The 19,836-nt window shown below is 42.9% G+C and overlaps 1 protein-coding gene across 1 annotated transcript in view; it reads right to left on the bottom strand.

The window, feature by feature from the left end:
- LOC138738769 (multiple epidermal growth factor-like domains protein 9) overlaps nucleotides 1–19,836 on the bottom strand; it is a 210,238-nt gene that overhangs the window by 30,783 nt on the left and 159,619 nt on the right. The window contains exon 4 of the mRNA XM_069889662.1: nucleotides 13,289–13,438. Within this exon, the coding sequence (XP_069745763.1) occupies nucleotides 13,289–13,438 (150 nt within the window). The remainder of the gene's footprint in view (nucleotides 1–13,288; nucleotides 13,439–19,836) is intronic.

The following is a 19,836-nucleotide window of genomic DNA, read 5'->3' as shown; positions in this document are numbered from 1 at the left end:
GGGAATCAGTCTTAAATATAAGTATGGGTGATCAAAGCTGGTCCGATTTATGGAGGGACTGAATGGCAAACACAATAAATGTATGATACAGCTTGATGCAATATAATTTTTGCACATAATCTCATACCATAAAAATTAAATAAATTAAAATCAGACATTTTGGATCAATGCTTTAGGTGTAGTGAGGTGATCGGAACTTTTTTTTACATTCAACTTGGGCATGTTCCAAAATAAGTCCCTTTTGGGTAGATATGGGGAAACTCATAGAGCAAATCACAGGAATTCAATTTCCACAGAACCCAGAAATATTCTTATTGGGGAATGTTGTCAGTGTAAGATCTAAAATGAGGTTGTCCCAACATCAAACAATATTTGTCAAGATCGCATTGGCAGTGGCCAGAAAATGCATAACGGTTACTTGGAAGTCTGATTCACATCTAGGTATCACCTGTTGGAATACGGAAATGCATAGTTGTGTTCACCTTGAGAAGATTAACTATAACCTAAGAAATAAGTATGACATGTTCTTAAAAATGAGGCAACCATATCTACAAAATGTAGGTGTAAATCTTTAATTATGCCCCACCTCACCCATGAGACCTATACGAGCATCCCCTTGAGATCCAGGTAAATTTTGAAAATGTGAAATTTGTGGGATAGACGATAGATCCTGACAATCACTATTTCTCTCTTTTTTTCCTCTTTCCCTTATTTTTCTTTCCCTTATTTTTCTTTCTTCTCTTTATTTCTTTTCTTTGGGTCTTCCTTTATTAACTTTTCATGGACTGGCAGGGGATTGTAGCCATCACGTATTGTAGATTATTATTTTTATTCTAAATTCAATTTTTTCCTGTTTTTGTTGATTGTATGTTTGGCTTAAAAATTTAAATAGTGAAAAAAATGTTAATCTGCCAACATTCCATCTTGCAATTTTTGCAATGCTTGCAAAAAGAAAATATTCAGCTGGTTTTAAAATTAAAATCACAAAATGAATGTACACTTTTCAATAGCAATAAGTAAAACTAAAATGAGAATATAAAAAATATAAAACCAGCTGTCCCATTGCAGATCTAAGGGTTTCATACTTCAAAGCTAAGAATCTAACTTTCCACCTGATCGATATTCTACAGTAGCCTTAGACAACCTTCCTCACAGTCCACATCACCACCAACTTTTATGCCAGTCACAAACTTCTACACATCAAGTCATTGACATATATATCACAAACAAGGGCCCTGCCATCAATCCCTGCAGTACACTACTGGTCAGAGACATCCAATCAGAAAATCACCCACCTTTGCAACCCTCTGCCTCTTATCACCAAGCCAATGTTAGATCCAATGCACTTTAACCTTTTGAACCAGCCTACCATGGGAAACCTGGTCAAATTCCTTACTGAAGTTCACTCTGACCATGTTTATTACATGGAAATGTGTCTTGATCCAATGCTTCAGCCTGGCCTGACCATTCGGATTACTGACATTACATTGGAAAATTCAACAGATCATTACTTCTAACCTTCAGTATCCTGAGCCACAAACACGTCACTTCCATGGCAGAAACACCTATAGATCAAGAAATTATTGTCAGCAAAAATTGGCAGATAAGCATTAAAGAGCATTCATGCGAGACCCTGCTCACTGCAGCAATTTAACAGAGTCAATGGCATGGCACCAGATTAGAAGGGGAGTGTGAAGCATGCGTGATGACCCTTCATGGACTGCTCTGACAGTGGCAATGACCAGTTGACAGGACCGGCTAGGGGAGGGGGGCACTTGAATTATTAAGTTAGGCTGAGTCAGAATAAAAGAGCATGGCTCTGTTCCAGGGCATTTTATACTTTTCCCAAGCAGAGATAGGGAGCTGCTGTTGACAAGGTCATCACTTGGGGAAGTAAAGGACTGCTGCAAAATTCAATTTGTTGCCAAAAATGATTTTTTGTTTGCTGAATCATGAAAGATGCAGTTATCATTAATCATTTGGGGCATCAAAACCACCACAGCAGTTGTGAATTCAAGTCATTAAATACATCTAAAATTTGAAACACAAACAGTAATGGTGGCAATAAAAATGAGCAGAATTGCATCACCGATGATCTCCAATGGAGGAAGTCTGCTGTCCACACCCAGTGTGGCCCACCAGTAACTTGCACTCGCCAACAAACTGCCCCCTCAGTTTTGAGAAGGGAATACCAAAGGGTCACCTAATACTCTACAAAATGGAACATGCTCAAAGAATGGCAATAAAGGATTCCACCCTGGCTCTGAAGGATCAGAGTTCACTCTTGTTTGTTGACAAGACACTTTTACTTTCTTTGAGCAGGGATCCTGCCCTGGATCCTACATCCTGAGTTCTGACTGATGGTTGGAGATTGACAAGGATCCACTTTCATTTGCCTATCCCTGCAGTGGATCATGGATTCTGGCCAGATGCATTTCCTCCCACCAAACCACAGGCAAACTAAGCCTCCTGCCACACAAGCTCAGCTGGGTCCTTCCAACGACACACTTCCTTATATGAAGCATTCCTGGCAATATGGCCTCTCACTGAAGTGAAAAGCTGTGATTTCTTTCCCTGGGATGGTGCTTTGATGAAGTGAAATCAGATAGTGCTCTGTTCCTGACTGAACAGTGAATTTTCAGCACTTGGATAGAAACCATCAGCCAGGGTGATTTAGTTTCATTTCTGGGAGCTTTAGGTTGGGTTAGTCGACAAATGCTGTTATGTTTCCTCTCATCCCTTCTCCCAGGTAGATTTCCCACACCATTTTGATCTGGGCACTCAGTTAACCATTTATTGTCATCTTGAACATTGCCCCCCTGGACGATGCTTTTAATACGAGGGCAGTACTTTAGGCATCATTTCAGATATCCCCTGACATTAGGGGGAGGTTCCTTGTAGCAAGTGGTCTAGAAGCAATTGGGGTGAGGGAAGCAGATTTGATCAGGGCTTTCAGGGGCAATTTGTGCAGCTAGAGGGAACAAAACCTGCAAATTAAATTTCCTAACATCATCATTCTGTAATCAATTTACTTTTACAGTTAATAGGCAAACCTTTAGCCAAATTTTTGCTACTTTGAAACATGAGGAGGTAAATGAGAAGTGAAATTAAGATGCAGTGATTGGAGGTAGTCACTCCTTGATCGAAGGCTGGGCCATTTGTCGGGTTACACAGGACTCAGGAGCAGGGCAATATTTGACAGTTTTGGTAGGGTCAGGATGGGCTTTCTAGAGTTTGACAGCCAGGGTCTAACAACACAGTGATCATTTGAGATGAATCATGAGGAAATGTAATGTATGCTCCTGGCACTTGTTGAACACAGAATTGGGCTCAGAGGAAATCCTTGATACAGAGCAGATTGGAAGATTCGCCATCTCTGCTTGCAAGATAGGGAAACAATGAATAAGATTGCTGATAGTATTGATCAAATAAACATCCATAGAATGTTCATGTGATTGAGTGCCCAAAAAGAAAGTCTCTTTGGTTAGATTGTGGAACAATGGTGGAGTTCTTCCACTACTGTGGATATTAAAGAAACAATGAGAGTGGAAAGTGGTGTGGAACGAAGGTGGTGGTGAGACATAAGGGCATTTATTTACATCGATTACATAATCAACTCAAGATCTTCACTCTTCTATAACAGAAGCTGCAATTACGTTGGAAAATCAACAAATTGAGGAAGCAATGAAATTCAACATGCATCAGTCAACTGGGCATATTAGTGTGACCATGGGCCTTACAGTACACTCAAATAATATTATATCTCTACCCATGTGTTTGATCAGGGATAATGATAATGAGATTATTGTCAGAAACATTGTACAATGTACAGATGTACCAAAATTCTTTCTTACTGCTAAACCAATACTTCATAAAGAAAAAAAAAGATAAATTAAAAATACATAATAAATAGATAGTTGATACATATTCACAGTTACCATAGAGCAAGAAGAAAAATGGCATTACAATAGTATATACCAACCATTCTCCACCTTTTTTCATCTATGACCCCTCTAGGTCTCTGCTCATCGTTTATGGACCCCCTTCCCTACGAAGCTGTCAAGTTTTGGTTTCTTCCATACTTCTCTCCTCCCGACAACATAAAAAAAGAAGTGCTGTGGCCATCCATGGAATGGCTGGTATGGAGCTTTTGTGATGTTAGAGCAGTCCATGATTAGTGTAACAACGAAATGTTCAAGAGCCTGACAGTTATTGGAAAGAAACTATTCTTCAACCTAGAGATACTGAACTTTCGACTTCGGTACCTTTACCTGAAGGTACCAGCGAGAAGAGGATATGGCCAGGGAGATGAGGTCCTTTATGATGTTGGATAACTTCTTGAGGCAGTGCCTCACACAGATGTCTGCAAACATGACAGGGCATTGTCAAAAGACAAAATTTCCTATTTAATGATTCAGTGGATTACATTTCCCAGCTGATGCTTTACTCTCTCAACTGAGATTCTTCAACCTTATAAGACCTTCATCACATCAGGCATAAACTTTTCACAGCTCAGTATTTCAGTGCTAATTATTGGCTCAAATAAATAAAAGTTTTGACAGTTCTAAATCAATTTTTTTTATATGTTGACCAACATATGTCTCAGTGAGACAGAGGGGATTAAAAGTCCAAGTCTCAGGTCAACATCTACAACTGTGGTGTCTTGTTAAACTGTATGTCTGACCAGGTTAGTTTTCTTTGTATTCAGCAATCTCCCAGAAGCTGACCTTGTCCAGGTGGACCTGAACTTCCCTCTGTTGATGAGCTCTTTCTGCCACATTCCTCTGAACCAGTGTTTTTTTTTTCTTTTTTAAACCTTGGTTCTTATTCAAATCAGCTTGGCCAGGAATGGGTGTAAGGAAATAAGATGGTTGAATTTCTGTGCAATTTTAGCGCTGATCCCGACATTATGGTTGTTAGATCGACTTGATGGTCAGTGGGCTGAAGGGCCTGTTTCTATGCTGTGCAATTCTACAACACTTTGACAGTCATACACTTCAATAGAGCATATTAAAGCCTTTTGTGTCAGATGCTGTATTTTCATCTGGTCTTAGTGGATCCCAATAATCAACAATCCTTTTTCTTACACAAACTATTCATTGGTTTCAAAATATTACTGCTAAGATTTAAGATATCTGACCACTGCCAGTGGGCTGATCTCGCCTCCAACCGTGCATCTTGGCGCCTCACAGTTCGGCGGGCAGCAACCTCCTTTGAAGAAGACCGCAGAGCCCACCTCACTGACAAAAGACAAAGGAGGAAAAACCCAACACCCAAACCCAACCCACCAATTTTCCCTTGCAACCGCGCCTGCCTGTCCCGCATCGGACTTGTCAGCCACAAACGAGCCTGCAGCTGATGTGGACATTACCCCTCCATAAATCTTCGTCCGCGAAGCCAAGCCAAAGAAAGAAAGTGGATCCCAATAATCAACAATCCTTTTTCTTATACAAACTATTCATTGGTTTCAAAATATTACTGCTAAGATTTAAGAGGGAACAGCATTTCAATTGATACGTGGGAAAATCCTACAGCTGGGCCATGGATTGAATGGCTGAATTGTCACCACAAAGTACAATACCTAAAGGAGAGTATTTCAAGTTCAAGTTTATTATTATCTGATTGTACAAGTTCAACTCGGCAAAACCATGTTCTCTGGTCCTCAGTGCAGAAACATGCAAACATACAAACAGACATAACATACATTTAGACAAATGATACATTTGCAATATGTATATACATATATAAAAATAAAGAAATATTGTTAAGTAAATAGTAGATTCTCTGAGGGTTGTTCAGCAGTCTCACTGCCTATGGGAAGAAGCTGTTTGTCAGCCTCTAATATTTCTGTATCTCTTTCCCAATGGGAGTAGATGGAAGATGCAATGTGAGGGATGAGAGGGGTCCTCAATGATTTTGAGAGCCCTCTTCTGACGGTGATCTTGGAAAGTCATGTCGATGGAGGGGAGGGAGACCCCCTGTGCTCCTCTCTGCCGCTCTAATGGTCCCGTGGATTGACCTCCGATCCACTGCTCTACAGCATCCAGACCGTACTGTGTTACAGCCAGCTAGGACACTCTCAATAGAGCTCCAGTAGAAATTTGACAGGATGGTGGCCAGTAGCCTTGCCCACTTCAGTCTTCTCAGGATGCGCAGTTGTGTCGTGCCTTCTTGATGAGTGAGGAGATGTGCGTCCAGGATAGTCACTTCTTAAGTGGACTCCAAAGATATTGGTACATTCTACTCTCTCCACTATCGAGCGACTAATGTGTAGTGAAGGGTGGTCATTCCTGGACCTCCTGAAGTCCACAATCATCTTCTTCATCTTATCCAAGTTGAGACTCAGGATATAATTCTTTCACTATTACATGAAATTTTCCTCTTCTCCTCTGTAGTGTGACTCATTGTTGTTGCTGATGCGGCCAACTACTGTCGTGCCATCTGCAAACTTGACGACTCTGTTGGAGCTGGATTGGCACTGCAGTTGTGGGTGAGTAGTGGGAGTGGAGCGGGATGAGCACACAGCCCTCAGGTCTGCCAGCACTCAGTATGACGGTGCTCGACATTCTGCTGCTGACCAAGAGAGACTATGGCTTTTCTGTTAGGAAGTCCAGAATCCAACTATAGAGCGGGGTGTTGAGTCTCAGCTAGGACAGCTTCACCACCAGCCCCTAGGGAATGATCATATTTATGTTTTGAACCCAACAGACAAATGCTGATTTATCTAGTCCACAAGGCACCCTTTCTCTTCATGCACTTGATTCACTTTCATGACATCCCTTTCTCTTGGGTATTCTAACCATATCACATGACAGCTAGGAACTAAAAATGCTCGTGCTGCACCAAATGGGCGAAGGAGGTAATGAGACAATTCAAGTGGCAGAAGCAGGGGGATCAATAGAGTGCCACTTCAATGCTTACGTAAAAATGTTGTAGAAACTCAGCAAGTCATGTAATGTTTGTAAAGCAGCAATGATAAAGATACATAACCAATGTTTCGGGCCTGAGCTCTTCACCAGAAGTATGAGCTAAAAAAAAAGAGGCAGATATCTGAATAAAATGGTGGGGGGGGGGGGGGGAAGAGAGGCAGAGGAAGAAGCACATGCCCACATGCCCACATGCAAGAGGTCATAGGTAGATATGGATGAGAGGGCACAAGAGAAAAAAGCTGAAGTGATAGGGACAGGGGATCGTTCTCAGAATGGAGGGAAGGGGGTGGAGAACTGGAGGAAAGGAAAAAGAGGAATGGGGAAGAGGGGGGTTGTCTATTGAAAACTATTGAAGTCAAAGTCAATGCAATCTGGTTGGAGAATGTACAGGCGGAATGTTAGACGTTGCTCCTCCAATTTACAGATGCCCTTGGTTGGCAGGGCACAAAGGCCATGGACGGACAAGTTGACGCGAGAGTGAGGTGTGGGAGATCCCCGCAAAGGCGCTCAATGAGATGATCTCCTAGTTTATATCAGTTGCTCTGAGTTCACAAGGCTACAACGGGAGCACCACATGAGTAAATGATCTCTGCAGATTCACAACTGTTGCTTTAATTAGGACTGTTTGGAGCCCTGAATGGTAGTGAGGGAGGAGATGTGGGCGGAAATGTAACACTTCTTGTAGTCATAGGGTAGGTATCAAGGGGGTGATTAGTGGGAAACGATGAATGGACGAGGGAGTCATAGAGTGAGCTGTACCTGCAGAAGGTGGAGAGGGGAAGATGAGGCTGGTTGTGGGATCATGTTGTAGGAGATGGATATTGTGGAGTATAATATGTTTGATGCGGAGGCTGGTGGGGTGGTAGGTGTTGACAAGAGAAGTCCTGTCCTTGTTGAGCCTGGGGGAAAGGGAGCCAGGGCAGATGTGTGGGCAATAGAAGAAGAACGGGTAAGGGCTGATTGATGGTTGTGGAGAGGAAGTCATTTTTTTGAAGAAGGTGAACATCTTGGACGATCTAGACTAGAAGACTCATTCAGGAAGCAGATGTGATGGAGACAGAGGAATTGAGAGAAAGGAATGGAATCCTTACAGGGGACAGGGTGTGAAGAGGTGTAGTTGAGGTAGCTGTGGGAGTTGGTGGGTTTGTAGAAGATATCTGTAGAAAGTTTGTTCCCGAGATGGAGACGGAGAGATCAAATGAATTTGAGGTCGGGGTGGAAGTTGGCAGCAGAGTGGATAAAGACGATGAGCTTATCACGGGTGCATGAGGCAGCAGGAAAGTAGTCATCAATGTAGCGGAAGAAGAGTTGAGGGGCCTTGCCTGTGTAGGCCTGTAGCATGGATTGATACACGTAGCCAACAAAAAGATGGGCAATGCTGAGGCCCATGCGGGTACCATTTCCATCGTAAAGATGATGCGGTTGAGTTAGGGGAACTGGAAGTTGTTGAAATGATGGAGGGCATGTAAAGTATCATGGATATAGGTGGGGACGGACTGGATGGAGGAACAATATGGAGTTAAGGTAAGACAATACGAGTTCAGTGGGGCAGGAGGATGGAAAACAATGGGCCTACTGGCAAAATTGGGTTTGTCGATCTTTGGTAGAAGGTAGAACTGGGCAGTTCAGGGTCAGGAAACAGTGAGGTTGGAGGACGTGAGAGGGAGATGACCAGAAGTGATGAGGTTAGAGGTATTATGTGAGCTGGTGGCTTGATGTTCTTTGGTGAGGTCCTATTGAAGGGGTAAGCAAGAGGAAGAGTCTGAGAGTTGTTGTCTAGCTTCAGCAAAGTAGAGGTCAGCACACCAGACCACAACAGCTCCAACCTTGTCTGTCCGGTGATAGCGAGGTTTGAACTGGTGTGGAAAGAGTGGAGGGCAGAGCATTCTGAGGGTTGAGGGGAGAAGTGACGTTGAGACGGGGTAGGCAGATGTCCAGAATGATGTGTCCAAGAGGAGAAAGAAGGTTTGAAGTGGGAGAAGGGGTCTTTAGTGGGGGGGGGGAATGGAGAATCAAGGTGGAAGAAGTCAGCACGGAGACTGAAATGTCAGAAGAAGAGCTTAGCCTTGTGGCGTGTGTGGAACTCATTGAGGTGTGGCCAATGGGGGTCAAACATGAGGCTTCAATTAGTTGAGGAGGTCAGAGAGTGGAGGTGATGAGTTGGGGAGGTGATGAATAGGGGGAGGTCAGAGGGGGAGGGAGAGTATAAGGGGGTCAAAGAGGAGTTGGGAGGATGATAGCATCTGAAGGCTAGGCAGGTGGGAAGAAAGTAAGAGCTCAAAGGAGCAGATAGAAGTTGAGTTGGGAGAGATGAGAGGGGATAGGAAAGGGTAAGGAGTTGAGGTGGTGGGGAGAAATGAGGCAGTGGGATCTAGCAGAGGAGGAATCCAAGGTTTCAGCCTTGTAGAGGCTGAGGTTGGAATGGGTGTGGGGGTCATCATGGATGCTGGAACAGGGGTAGTTGGGACCAGGATGTGTTCCTGTATCAGTGGAGGCATTGGTGGGATCCAGTATTTGGGTGGCCAGGGCTGATGTGGAAACACATGTTGGCAGCGTTGGGAGCTCCAGCCTAAGGTGGCCAAGGTGAGAGTTTGCGACAGAGCCTCCAGCACATGGACGGTCGGGGCCAATGACAAAATCCATGTTGAAGATAGAAAAGGTGACAGTCTTTTTGGGAGGTGAGCTTCAGATGCTTGGTGGACACTCGGTGAGTGCAGGACTGGTAGTTTGAAGGTGTGGATCCTGTGGAGGAAGTGCAGGAGAGGTCTGTGGCAGGCCGTGGCAAGTGAGATCTGGAGGTGCAGCAGCAAGAGAGTAAATGTCCACTGGTATCTTCACACATGGAGGTGAGGGTGGTCCATCGAATTCAGCAAGAGAAGTGAAGAGAACAGGATTCAATGCAGTGGAGGTACTTGAGCTCTCCTTGTTGGAGCCAAACTGAGAGGACTAGAACTGGAGGCCACATGGCACAAGATGGCGGCCGAGTCAAGTAATACTTGCCCGTCTACAACCAGATAAGTACAGGCTTTCATTCTGGTAAATATCTGGTTCAGACTGGTCTTATACTTTGGAGAAATATTTCAGTATTTATCTGCACACACAAATTACAGGACCTTTACATTTGCTGACACTGAAAATACTTTGCTGCCAGCATTACATTCTATATTTATTCCTTTAATGTAAAGCAGCAGTAATTGTCAAGGCTGCCTTCAATACTGAAAGAATCCTTTGAAAAAAAAACAGGGAGGCAAGTAAGGTAATGCTTTCCGACTTGTCACAATGTTATTGTCTTTTCAAACAATTACATTAAAAGGATTGTGCTAAGAAATATCTATGTGGTCAGTTTCAGCAAGAATGAGTCCTCAATGCAGGAGTTACTGGACCACTCTGTAAATCCCAATCACATTTTACACATTCAAGAGGTGTGCTGGATCACTCTAATGGGTTTCAATCAATGTGAATGACAGACTCATGCTAATGAATGGAAAGCAAATAAAAGGTTCACAGATCTGGAAATGCTTTCAAATGGACCACTTACACCATGGGTAATGGCAAAATACAACTAAGATAGGGCTGTTGTAAGCAGTGAAGGTTGAAGCATAAAGTGACAAGGTGATGTTAAAGAGAACCGCGAAACCCATGGGAGGAGTTGTTTGACAGATGAAGTCAGTTGGGAGGGAAATAATGACAGGAGCTGAGAGGTAATGAGTAGAGACACGATTGCTGGATTCTATCAGTGAGGGTGAAGGCACATTATCGAATGATTCTAGTATATGAAACAAAGTCAATGAGTGTGGCAAAAACTGTCCAAATGATTCAGTGGTCATTACAAAAGCATAGTTGCAGGGTAGGGATGATCGGGAATTAAACATCAAACGGTATCAGGTAACTTGGAAGGATAGGTAGGAAGACAAGAAAGGTGGGGTAACATCTTAATTAAGGATGAGATCAGGGCAACCATGAGAGATGATACAAGATCTAAGGAGCAGAATACTGAATACATCTTGGTAAAGATTAGAAATTGAATGGGGGGGGGGTGGAATAACCAGGGGAAATCATCTATAGGCCTCCATATAATAACACTGCAGTGGCGCAGTCAATAAACTGAGAAATATCTGATACGTGTGAGAATAGAATGGTAATTGTCATTGGGGCCATGCAATCTTGCACACAGATTGGGCAAATCATGTTCATCGAGGCAGTATTCAGGAACTGTTCATGCTATGCACCTGTGATAGGTTTCTTGAACACTGTATCACTGAATCTCCAAGGGGATATGATTATCTTAAAAACTGGTTCTGTGCAATGAGCCAGGTAAAATTAATGATCTTGTAATTAGGAATCCTCTTGGAAAGAGTGATCACAGTGTGATGGAATTTCCATACAGATAGAGGGTGCAATACTTCTACCTAAATGCTTATGCCTAAACAAGGAAGACTACAATGGGATGAGGGAGGAGTTGGCTCGTGTAGACTGGGAACACAAGCTATATGGTAGGACAGATGAAGAACAGGAGAAGATCTTCAGAAAGAGTTTTTCCCACAGTGCTCAACAAAAGTGAAAAACAAGACAATAAGGGTGGGAGGGCCAGCCTTGGAAAACTAAGGAAATAAAGGAAGGTGGAAACTGGAAGATTAGGGAAACTTTATAAAGCAACAAAGAACCACAAAGCAAACAAGAAAGAATGGAAAGATAGATTATGTAAGTAAACGAGGAGTACAAATTATAAAAATGGTTAAAAGTTGTTATAATTACCATATATAAAACAGAAAGGGATGGAAATATTGAATGTAGGTCCCTTGGAAGATGAGAAGGGGTAATTGATACTGGGTAATGCAGAAATGGCCAAGACATTGAATGTCTATTTTCTGTCAGTCTTCACAGTGGCAGACATGTCTAGCATGTCAAAGGGTGATATTTAGGATGCGATGGGAGGGGAGGACCTCAATACAAAAATAGCCAATCAAATTTTTATTTAAATGGTGGAAGATTGCAGCATGGGGTGATGCAGAGTGACTTAGGAGTGCTTGAGCATGAATCACAAAAAGTTAGGTTGCAGGTTCAGCAGGCTAACAGAGAGGCAAATGAAATATTGGCCTTCATTGCTGGAGGGATTGAATTTAAGAGCAGCGAGATACTGCTGCAGCTGAGCAGAGTACTGGCAAGGCCACTCTAGACTGCTTACAGTTCTGGTCTTCTAACTTGGAGAAAAAGAATATACTAGCTCTGAAGCTTTGGAGATTCACCTGGTTGATTCCAGGGATGGGGGTCTAGCTTATGAAGAGAGACTGAGTCTCTTGGGGCTACACTTGCTGGAATTTAGAAGAATGAGAGGGGATCTTATAGAAACATAAAATTCTGAAAGGGATAGGCTAGATTGAGGTAGGAAAGTTGTTTCCACTGGTAGTTAAGTCCAGAAGTAGGGGACTTAGATTTGGGAGTAGATTTAGGCTGGAGATGTAAATCTGTGGAATCCTCTGTCCAAGGAAGTAGTAAAAACTGCTTCTTTAAATATATTTAGAACACAGATAGATTTTTGTATAGTCAGGGAAGAGATGAATAAGTGGAGCTGAGTCAGCGATCAGATCAGCCATGATCTTATTGAAAGGGGAGAGCAGGCTTGACGGGCCGGATGGCCGACTCCTGCTCCTATTTCTTATGTTGTGTGACAATAAAGGGTTTCAGGTAATATGATGAGAAAGGAAGGCGATGAGTGGAACCAGATTAGAGAGGGATAATGGGCAGATGGGAACAGTGGGGAAAGGGAAGAGGGGACTCAGTAGGTTGAATGTGGGGGTGATGGGCAGGTAGAACCAAGAACTAGGTCAGTAATCCTATAAGAATGATTAGCATCCCTCTGTCACCAAATGAGATATCTTTAGAAATAAAATAAGATTGTTTTCACAAGGCACCTCAATATAAGTTCCACATTGACTTCTGAATGTATTCAGCAGTAGTTATTTTCACTCAGTGATACCTTCTCTATTCTCAACCACCTGGGAAGTCGTGAATCCTGATGGCGCACATGTAATACTCTTTTCCTTTATTGTTCCGTGTAGTGTACTGTTTGGGATTTATTTTCACGTTTACACATATTCCTCATGCAATCCCTTCGACATTTCATTTTTCCTGCTGATCAAAGCTTCTGTTCTCCTCTCCCCTCTTGCTTTGAACCAGTTATCTTTCCTTCACAAGTTTATTAATTTCTATGGATTAATAGATCTCTGACAGAGAGACTGATTAAGAAACCAGACAAAGATTGTTCATCTCAGTATCAAGGTAAGGTTATCATCCAGTTAATCACGCAAACGTGGACTGTCAGGGAGGGTTGGGCTCCGTGCTCTGGAGAAGTATGTTACCTATATGGCAGCTTCCACTGGATGTCACCACTGAGCAAGGGCAACGCTCACACACAGCCGTAGATTCAGCCTGAGGCTTCCTGTAAAAACTCTCCTTGCACATCCCGCAATTAGGTCCTTCAGTATTTCCAGTGCAGTTCAAGCAGATGCCTAGACAAGATGAGAGAGCTCCGATCAGAACTGGAGGCAAAAGGTTTTGACAGCAGTCCGGATTTCACCTGACCACATGATCCAGCGAGAGGAGCGTGTTTTTAATTCAAATAAACTAACTGGCAATCAATTAACTACAGAGATACGTTCAAAGCCAAAGATGTTCTGACACCACAGCCAAATGATATCATCTGGACACAGAGCACACATGTACACAATTAGCTCCAACATCTATGTTGAATGTTCCTCTAGATCTGGGTCTATTTATCCAGTAATAACACAAATGAACACATGTAGATTATTTTGTCCAGCTATTTCAAACTGGAAAGTGATAAGAATTCATATTCTCTGACTATTATTTATTGACTCTGTGACAACAATGGCCTTACATTGAAAAATAGGATAGCTAATGAAAATAAAATCTTCACCTTGGAAACGTAGAAGTGTTAGGAACATTCAGATTCGACGCGGAGGAGGGTCGCTCAGCCTCCACCATTAATAAGGTCATGGCTGACCCGACCGTAACTTCCACTCTGCATTCCTGTCACTTTGCGATAACCTTCACCTCCTTGCTTATCAAGAATCCCTCTATTGCTGCCTGCAGAGTATTTACTGACTCTGCATTCCCCTCTAATTAAGGAAGGGACTCAGAGGCCATAGAAGATCACCACCATCTCAGATTAATATATATATAAATAATCTCCCCATTTCTGCTTTAAATAGGTGACCCCTTTGCCTTGAAGTGAACCCTAGTTCTAGATTCTCCACGTGAATCCTGTAAGATCCTTCTGTTCAATCAAATCTCTGTCAAATCCTTCATTCTAAGAGAGCATGAGCATTCCAAATATCAGCCCACTAAATTTTCCCTGAACTGCTTTAGTTGAGTCTATAAGATCATGACTTATGAGTGGAGATAGGCCATTCTACCTATTAATTCTGTTCAAATCATGGCTGATGTAATGCATTAATATCTTTCTGCAAAGAGATCATTACTGTACACACTGCCCCAGATGCAGTCCCACCCATGCCGGAGATACTCCCTCACCTTTATCTTCCCTGTGCAATAAACAATCACTTTGTTTGCTTCCCCAATTATTCCCTGTGGCTACTACACACTAGACTTCAGAGAATTGTGCACCAGAGCACCCAGATCCCCTGCTTCCCTTCATCACTTGAATAATATTCTTCTTCCATTTCCCCCCCCATAACAGACAACTCTACATTTCAGCACATTTACTCCATTTGTCAGATCCTTGCCTACTCCCTGAATTTGACTATATTTCTTAGTAATGTCCTTATGACAACTTACTTTACTGCTTGATTTAGTGTCATCACCAATTTAGTGACCAAAATTTCAAACATTTCATCCAAGTAATTTACATAAATTACAAGATGCAATTTGTTTGCATGCAATCATAGAAGTACTATATCGGATTAGGAGTGGAGATCACCCAACCCTCTGAGCCTGTTCCGCAGTGCATTCCCATCATTTTTTTAAATTTTCTGCAAAAACCTTTTATTGCAGAACCTTATCAAATGCCTTCCAGGAATTTAAATCTAGGACATTCACAGTTTGCTTTTGTCCACAGCAGATTAGCACTTCAAAGATCTGGAATCAATTGGTCAAACATGATTGTCCTTTCACAAAACCATGATGATTTTTACAATTACTTTGATATTTTTCCTGAAAGCTCCACCATTACATCATTAAACATTCTAACATCTTCTGTGACAGATGTTGAGCTAACTGGCCTGTCACTTCCTGTCTTCTGCCCTTCTCTCTCTATGAATAAAGGACTTACAATCACTATTCTCCATGGAACATTCCCCATATCGCAGGAAATTTGGAAAATGAAGATCATTGTATCAGCGACCTTACATCGTTAACATCCCTGGGTAAAGGGTCAGACTTTTCATCCAGCAGCCGTCACTTTCCAGTCTTCCTTCCAACCTATTCCCACCTTATAGCTAGTTTGGGGCTGTCATATCTGCGACAGATTATAGATATGTTTTTGGGAGATAAATTGGGGCAGGTTTTTTAGTGCAGGTCACATACAAACACTTTAAAACAGATCTTATTTAAAATACGGGAGCTCTGCACATGCTAGACAGTCCGGCTCCAAGAGCCTTTGCAAAAGCTTTGGAGAGTGCCCAAGAAGCTTCATTAATGGATTGTTGTTTACAAAAGGCAACAGATGAAAGATATCGTCGGTGCCGCAGGCTGTCTGGAGTGGAACCTGCTGTTCTACGAGGGTCGTATGGTTTTGCAAGCAGAGAGAGAAAAACAGGCTTTTTCTCTGAAAGAGAGAGAATTCAGTTCTGCAGTGCTACAGAAGCTGGAACTGGAACAGGACAAGCTGGCAAGCTTGTGGAAGACAGGTTGTGAGTGCTTAGTTCAGCCTGGTCAAACCCCTTATGGTTCATGCAAGAGGAGAGCTCTGGCTGCCTAATGTTTCACTTGAAATAAGAGAAACAAAAAGGAACTCTGTGGTAACCTGAAAGGAAGTTATCGTCTGGAGAACCCTGAGGGGTAAGTTTCTTTGGCAAGACACTGAAGGAGCTGGCTACAAGGAATCAGTTGTGGGTGTCCAGCAAACAACAAATCTCTCTCTGAAAACCGACAAGTACCTTCTTGAGCGGTAACTATTTACCTTTCAAGCACCAAAGCCTGGTGAACTTCATAAATCTTAAATTGCCTGCAACCAGTGAACTTGGAGGAGTGAGAAGTGAGATTGGACTGTGAATCAAAAAACTTTTCTGAACTTACACACACATTAAACATATGCGCTTAGAATTAGAAGGGGGTTAAGTTAGATTAATTAAGTTAATAGTAATAACTTAAAGTGTGATTCTGTTTTCATGTTTAAATATAATTAAAAGCAACTTTTATTTAAGTAACCATTTGTCTTGGTGAATATCTATTGCTGCTGGGTTTATGGGTCCTCTAGGCTCATAACATGTTCTCTGCAGTGAAGACTGATTCAAATACCTGTAGAATTCATCTGTCGTCAACTTACTTTCTATTATAAAATCCCCTGATTCTCACAACATAGGACCACTCGTTCTTTGTTAATTCCTTCCTTGCAGCATAGAACAAGGCCATTCAGTCCATCATGTTAATCCTGGCTTAGATAAAACCTATTTAGTACTGCACGATATCCATGTCCCTGTATTTTCAGAAATTAAGGAACTGTGGAAATCAGAATTCTTTCACATTGCTCCACTTGGAATCAACAGTTTGGGATCATTTAAATAAGACTACTTGAACAGCAGCCTGACCCAGGAGGTAATAGAGAGAAACTGCTTCCCAACCACCCTTGCCATAGGAAGATATAAGGATAAGGGACAAGCGGTGTTGCAGAGATCGAGCAGGAGGCAAAATTTAATGTAGCACTGATGGCCCAAGGAAGTATAACAATCAAACCCTTATAGACTTCAGGACAATAAATCTGTGAGATTATCACAGACAATTTTTTTGAAAACATCCAACAATTATGGTAGAATTGTGTAATGGTTCAATAAAAGTCTAATTGATCAGAATACAATGGGTTTCATTAGCGAGACTACAGTAATTTAAACTAATCTCATGATCATTACTGCAGCATCAGTCCTATTCTGCTTGACATGAAGTTTCGTATGATTCTTCCCTGAACATATATCATCAGTTGGGTATTGCTGTAAAATTCTTCCTCACTGCAATTAATGGCCCCATGTCATGTTTGGAAATGTCACGCGAGAACTTGCAAGGACCAAGAAGCCTGAGAGCTCCCACTATGTGGACAGGAAATTCTTGCACCTGGGTGATGGGCAGCGATGGCATTGGACCCCGTAGAGCAACGGCGTAGAATTAAACATCAAACGGTATCAGGTAATTTGGAAGGATAGGTAAGAAGACAAGAAAGGTGGGGTAACATCTTAATTAAGGATGAGATCAGGGCAACCATGAGAGATGATACAAGATCTAAGTAGCAGAACACTGACTATATCTGGGTAGAGATTAGAAATTGAATGGGGGGGGCATTGGAAAAACGAGGGGAAATCATCTAAAGGCCTCCATATAATTACATTGCAGTGGCGCAGTCAATAAACTGAGAAATATCTGATACGTGTGAGAACGGAATGGTGATTGTCATTGGGGCCATGCAATCTTGCACACAGATTGGGCAAATCATGTTCATCGAGGCAGTATTAAGGAGCTGTTCATGCTATGCACCTGTGATAGGTTTCTTAAACACCGTATCACTGAATCTCCAAGGGGACATGATTATCTTAAAAACTGGTTCTGAGCAATGAGCCAGGAAGTGAGATTGGACTGTGAACCAAAGAACTTTTCTGAACTTACACACACACATTACACACATGTGCGCTTAGAATTAGAAGGGGGTTAAGTTAGGTTCAGTAAGTCAATAGTGATAAGTTAAAGTTTGACTCTATTTTCATGAGTAAAGATAATTAAAAGCAACTTTTGTTTAAGTAACCATTTATCTTGGTGAATATCTATTGCTGCTGGGTTTGGGATCCTCTGGGCTCGTAACAATGGACACTTGGGCACAGTACAGTGTCCTTCCCCCGTCCAGCCTAGAAGCCCGCAGTGGCAAGGTGGGCCAAGAGCTTCAAGCAGCAAACGACTCCATCATTCAGACATTTAGCACCCATACAATTCCCCTCCACCTTGGGGACAGACAATTCACCTGGATGTTTACGGTGGAGGCCATACAATAACCATTACTGGGTGCTGATTTCCTGAGAGCCAGCCCGCTACTGGTGGACATTAAGGGGCATTGGTTGGCTGGTACACATCCGGACATTTCAGACACTCTCACTCAAGGGTTACTAACTCCCATCTACACTCAGTGAATACTGCTGACAGCAAATTTGCTTGCGTCTTAGTGGAATTCCCCTCCATCACTATGCCCCATTTCAGCTCAGTGGAATCTAAACATGGGGTGAGACACCAAATCATTACGGAGGACTTTCCCCTCCACACCAGGGCATGGCGCCTCCCCGTCCCTCCAGAGAAACTCAACATGGCTATAGAAGAGTTTTGAAAGATGTAGGAACTCGGCATTGCGCAGAACTCTGGTAGCCCATGGGCCACCCCTCCACGTGGTACCTAAAGGAGCTGGAGGTTGGAGGGCGCACGGAGACTACTGCCACCTTAATGAGCCCACTACATCTGACAGGTATCCTGTACCCCACATCCAGGACTTCACTGCTAACCTGCAAGGGGAACAGATATTCTCTAAGGTGAACTACATCAGGGGTTATCATCAGATCATAGTCCACCTCGAGGACATTCCCAAAATCGCCATCGTAACCCCCCCCTTGGATTGTTTGAATATCTCCGCACGATATTTGGGCAGAAAAATGTGGCTCAGACTTTCCAGAGGTTGATGTATGCAGTGGGCCAGGATCTGCAATTTATCTTCGTCTACCTCAATGTCATTTTAATAGCCACCACATCCGCACTAAGCATGCCGCTCACTTAAGACTACTTACTGTTCTCCAGGCTAAGCGAGTTCGGTTTAACCATCAATCCAGCCAAGTGCCAGTTTGGCTGAGAGACAATAGATTTCGTGGGCCATTGAATTGATCAACATGGGGCCAGGCCATTGCCTGCTAAAGTGGACGCCATTCGTTCCTTCCCCCGACCATCGACTGTGAAAGGCCTTCAAGAGTTCGCAGGTATGGTCAACTTTTATCATCACTTCGTACCTGGAGCAGCCCACATCAGGAGTCCCTATTTCCCTTATGGTAGGGCCCAATAAAGACATTCAATGAACACATGAGGAGACCAAGGCATTCCAAGCAACCAAAGATTCCCTAGCCAAAACCACTCTCCTTGTGCACCCGAGGTCAGATGCCCAACCACCCTCACAGTGGTCAGGAGTGTACTTAAGCAACGGGTTAACAGACAGTGGCAGCCTCTGGCCTTTTTCAGGAAACATCTCAGGCTCCCTTTGATAGGGAGCTGTTAGTGTTATACCTGGCAATTTGGTATTTCCATTACTTCCAGGAGGGCAGGAAGTTTAAAATTTACACAGACCACAAACCACTCACCTTTGCTTTCAGCAAGGTGTCAGACCTGTGGTCAGCCAGGTAACAGCGGCACCTGTCCTATATATCTAAATTTTCGACAGACATTGAACATATTGCTGGCAAGTCCAGTGTGGCAGCCAATGCCCTATCCCATCCAGCTATCCTAGCAGTGCACGACCCCGTCCCAAGTATCAACTATGTGGGCCTAGCGCAGCTGACATACTGGTTTATGGGACAGCACTTACCGGCCTGCAACTAGAGAACATCCAGATTGCACAGGTAACTGCACACTGCTCTGTGACACCTCAACTGGCAAATTGTGCCCCACCATTCTGGCCACATGGAAGAGGTGAGTTTTC

Source organism: Narcine bancroftii, chromosome 1 (genome assembly GCF_036971445.1).
Source record: "Narcine bancroftii isolate sNarBan1 chromosome 1, sNarBan1.hap1, whole genome shotgun sequence".
NCBI lineage: Eukaryota > Metazoa > Chordata > Chondrichthyes > Torpediniformes > Narcinidae > Narcine > Narcine bancroftii.
This window is presented reverse-complemented; position numbering and strand designations above follow the sequence as displayed.